General features: G+C 35.0%; 1 protein-coding gene across 1 annotated transcript in view; it reads right to left on the bottom strand.

The window, feature by feature from the left end:
* Positions 1–1,158: 1,158 nt before the first annotated feature.
* LOC106104754 (zinc finger protein 62-like) overlaps positions 1,159–3,730 on the bottom strand; it is an 8,720-nt gene continuing 6,148 nt past the window's right edge. The window contains exons 9-11 of the mRNA XM_013284885.1: positions 3,211–3,362; positions 1,999–2,140; positions 1,159–1,316 (exon numbers count right to left, since the gene is read on the bottom strand). Of these exons, the coding sequence (XP_013140339.1) occupies positions 1,188–1,316; positions 1,999–2,140; positions 3,211–3,362 (423 nt within the window). The 3' untranslated portion in view covers positions 1,159–1,187. The remainder of the gene's footprint in view (positions 1,317–1,998; positions 2,141–3,210; positions 3,363–3,730) is intronic.

The raw sequence follows: 3,730 nt of genomic DNA, 5'->3' as shown, positions 1-3,730 counted from the left end.
AGAACATGACAGACATGCATAAACGGCTTGTGCAATTTCTTTAGATGATTCTTGTTTCATGAAACAATATACATCATATACTATTTTCCTGACTTGTCTTATTAGAACAATATTACTTTTTTGTGGTATACTCAACACAAAAAGTCAAAACAATAACAATCAAATAAAACTTAACAATAATAAACAAATGAGACTCAATAATAACAATAGAAAAAAATTATAAACAATTATTACCGAAAATAAGTAACAGCGAAATTGGGCCAATAAAATTTTAGATAAGTGTATTCGGGAGTAATCGGAACATGGGGAAAGAAGCGGGACGCAAAGGTCGACTGATTAACCAATAGCAAGAGAGCGCGCGCGCAGCCCCCCTTGCCCCGCCAAAAACACCCAAAAATCGACTTCTGCGCAACTAAATGTATTGTTCAAGATGTTTGCCGGCCGTTATCCCTATGTACCCTTCCACACTCATAACTTCATCCGCATGTAATTATGAAAATTATATTTTATTGTTTACACGTGTCAAATTATCAATTGCAAATGTCAAAATGATATGACATGATGACAAACCGACGCAATCTTATTTTCTTGATGTTGGCTTGTAGCTTGTTGTCCCTTTCCCACATTAGGGTTTATATCCAATTTATTTACCCCCTAAGTGTAGGGCTTTTTATTATAAAAAGAACTATTCAAAAATATGCTGTAATTGCTGACATCTTAGGCAACACAGAAGTGTGTGTTTACGCTTTATTATAATAGTATAGAAGTATAGATAGGAAACATTTGTATTATCGTATTTTTGTATGTATTTGGTTCCAATAAAAACTGATGGGGCCATTTTAAAAACTCTTTCACTATTCAAAAACTAGATTGTCAGTACCATAGGCGATATTTTTTTAATTTGACGCAGGCAAAATCGCGGTAAACAACTAGTCTGTACTAAAGTAATAAAGCGTAAACACACACTACTTCGTAGGATAGGATGTCAGCAATCACAACATATTTTTGAATGACCCTTTTTTCAATAAAAGCTCTATATTTACGATATGCTTTAGGTTATATATTTTCACGCTATTAAACTTAAGGAGCAAATGAATTGGAAAAAACCCTTAATGTGGGAAAAAAGTTATAGCTATGAATTTAACGATTGCAAATTCTATGAATAGAAAAGATGTAGGGGTGTTTAATTATTTTACCCTGAACCCCTTCCCGCAGACATCGCAGATGTGGTTCTTTGGCACGGGGTAGTTCTTGTCGGGGTGCACGCGCCGGAAGTGCACCCAGTACTCGCGCGCGTTACATATCTCCTCCGAACACTGCAATTTATAAAATAACATATATTAAAAATCAATAAATAATTAGAAAATCCATTATAAAAGATTTCTATTGTAAAACCTACAAGAGAATTGTTTGAAACTTATTTAAAACGTTATAAATAAAATTCAACATGGTCCTTCGAGGCGGATTTTTTTTACTAGTTTAAGATCAGAATCAACTTTTTTATACTGATATGTATGGCATTTAAACAGGATGTTTTTTAATTATATTAAACTAGCTGTTGCTCGCGACTTCGGCGTGAAATTAAAAATATAGTAAAATGTCCTATGTTAGATAACATAGCTTTTTAATGGTGCAAGAATTTATGAAATTGGTCCAGTAGTAATAAAAAAATACAAATCTTTCCTCTTTACAAGATTAGTATACTAGCTGTTCCCATGCGATTTCATCCGCATAAACATGACAAACCTTAGCAATCTTGCTTCCTTGATGTTGGCAGCAACTTATGGTCTCTTTCTCATATTAGGGTTTTTATACAAAATATTTACCCCCTAAGTTTAATGTCGTGAAAGTATATAGCCTAAAGCGTGCCGTAGGTAGGCTTTGTATTAAAAAGGGGATTATTCAAAAACATGCTGTAATTGCTGACATCTTAGGCAACAAAGAAGTGTGTGTTTACGCTTTATTATAATAGTATAGATATTAATGGATATGACTAACATGTTCGCAGTTTGCGGGCCAATTTTGTTTGGAAGGCTTCTTGCCGTAGTTGGTAGGTCTCTTGATGGCGTGCTTTTGTCTATGATGGATGCGGAGTTCTTCAGGATTTGCGAATGTGTCTCCGCAAACACGACATCCATTACTGGTCAAACAAATTATTGAATAATCGTACTAATATTATAAATGCGAAAGTTTACATGGATGTTTGTTCGAGTTTGCAGCCTAAACTGCTGAACGGATCTCGATTTTTTTTTATAACATAATGTGGCAAACGAGCAAGCGGCCACCTGAATCCGCCAAAATGGCGAAGCGACCGCTGCCCATAGACATCCGCAATTGCTGATGCGTTGCCTACCCTTATCCAACAGAGGAGACGCACATGAAGAGAATATCTCCCCTTCCTATGTATCCTCCTCCGTCAAATCCACTTCTCCTTCCCATCCTCTCCTTAAAAGAAAAGGGTGGTAAAGAGTACGTAGGGGATAGTCTGGAAGAACACATAGGCTACTTGCTTTTGTTTTTTTTTAAATCCAACGCGAACGGAGTCGCGGGCGAAAGCTAGTAATTAAAATAAAAAATAAAAAAGTAAGTAGTCTCTGCTTTCTTTCAGGCTATGTTATACATCTACAACTAAGTAGTAAATTTCATCTAAAAACGTACAGCCGTTTAGTAGATTCTAACAAACATCCATCCATCTAAACTTTTGCATTTATGACATTAGTAAGAAGTAGACACGAAGAAATCAATACATATATATGGAACTAGCTGTTCCCGTGCGACTTCATCCGCATGAAGTTACGAAAATTTTATTTTATTCTTCACATTTGTCAAATTATCAATTACAAATGTCAAAATGACATGACATGATGACAACCTTGCTTCCTTGATGTTGGCAGCAACTTATGGTCTCTTTCCCACATTAGTTTTTGTCCAAAATATTTACCCACTAAGTTTAATAGTGTTAAAATATATAGCCTAAAGCGTGACGTAAGTGTAGGGCTTTTTAATAAAAAGAAAGTTATTCGAAAATATGCTGCAATTGCTGACATCTTAGGCAACAAAGAGTGTGTGTTTACGCTTTATTATAATAGTATAGATATAGTCTGAAAGTACACATACATACAAATTTCACTAATCTGATTTTGGGTAAAATTTAGTATTAACACAAATATCTTAAAATATTTTAAGTTATGTGTTAAATGATACACTAACTTGAAGATATATGAAGGCACGTGTTTGACGGAGGTGACGAGGTGGCGCCTCCACGCCGCCTCCGAGACAAACTGCACCTCGCACTCCGCGCAGTAAAGCTCACGCTTCCCTCCACCCTCATCCCCTTTGGACTCCACCAACCTCTCTTTTGGCTAATCAACAAGTAAATGAAGACAGTAGAGCCTTGATAAGTTAAAGTCCTCGGAAACACAAAAGATTTTAAGTTATAGAGGTTTTAAGTTATCAAGGGTCTACGTTATAGAGGTTTTGGGTTCGGATGGGAAGGGAACATATTATTTTTTGAAGTTATAGACTATGATATGAAGACTTAAGGGATCTTAAATTGTAATTAAGAACAAGTATACTTTAAGTAACTCTACTGAAGATGTGATTATTAACTTTAAACATTGTTTGTTTTTTTTTAAAAAAAAAGAAATTATTTATTTTATTTTATGCAGTTAGACATGAACTTTGATATAAAATTAGGTAGGCATTTGCTTAAGTAGGTAGCTTGGGGGTC

The sequence above is a fragment of the Papilio polytes genome, unplaced genomic scaffold (genome assembly GCF_000836215.1).
Source record: "Papilio polytes unplaced genomic scaffold, Ppol_1.0 DF823399.1, whole genome shotgun sequence".
NCBI lineage: Eukaryota > Metazoa > Arthropoda > Insecta > Lepidoptera > Papilionidae > Papilio > Papilio polytes.
Note: the sequence above shows the minus strand (reverse complement) of the source record. Positions and strands in the feature narration are given on the sequence as shown.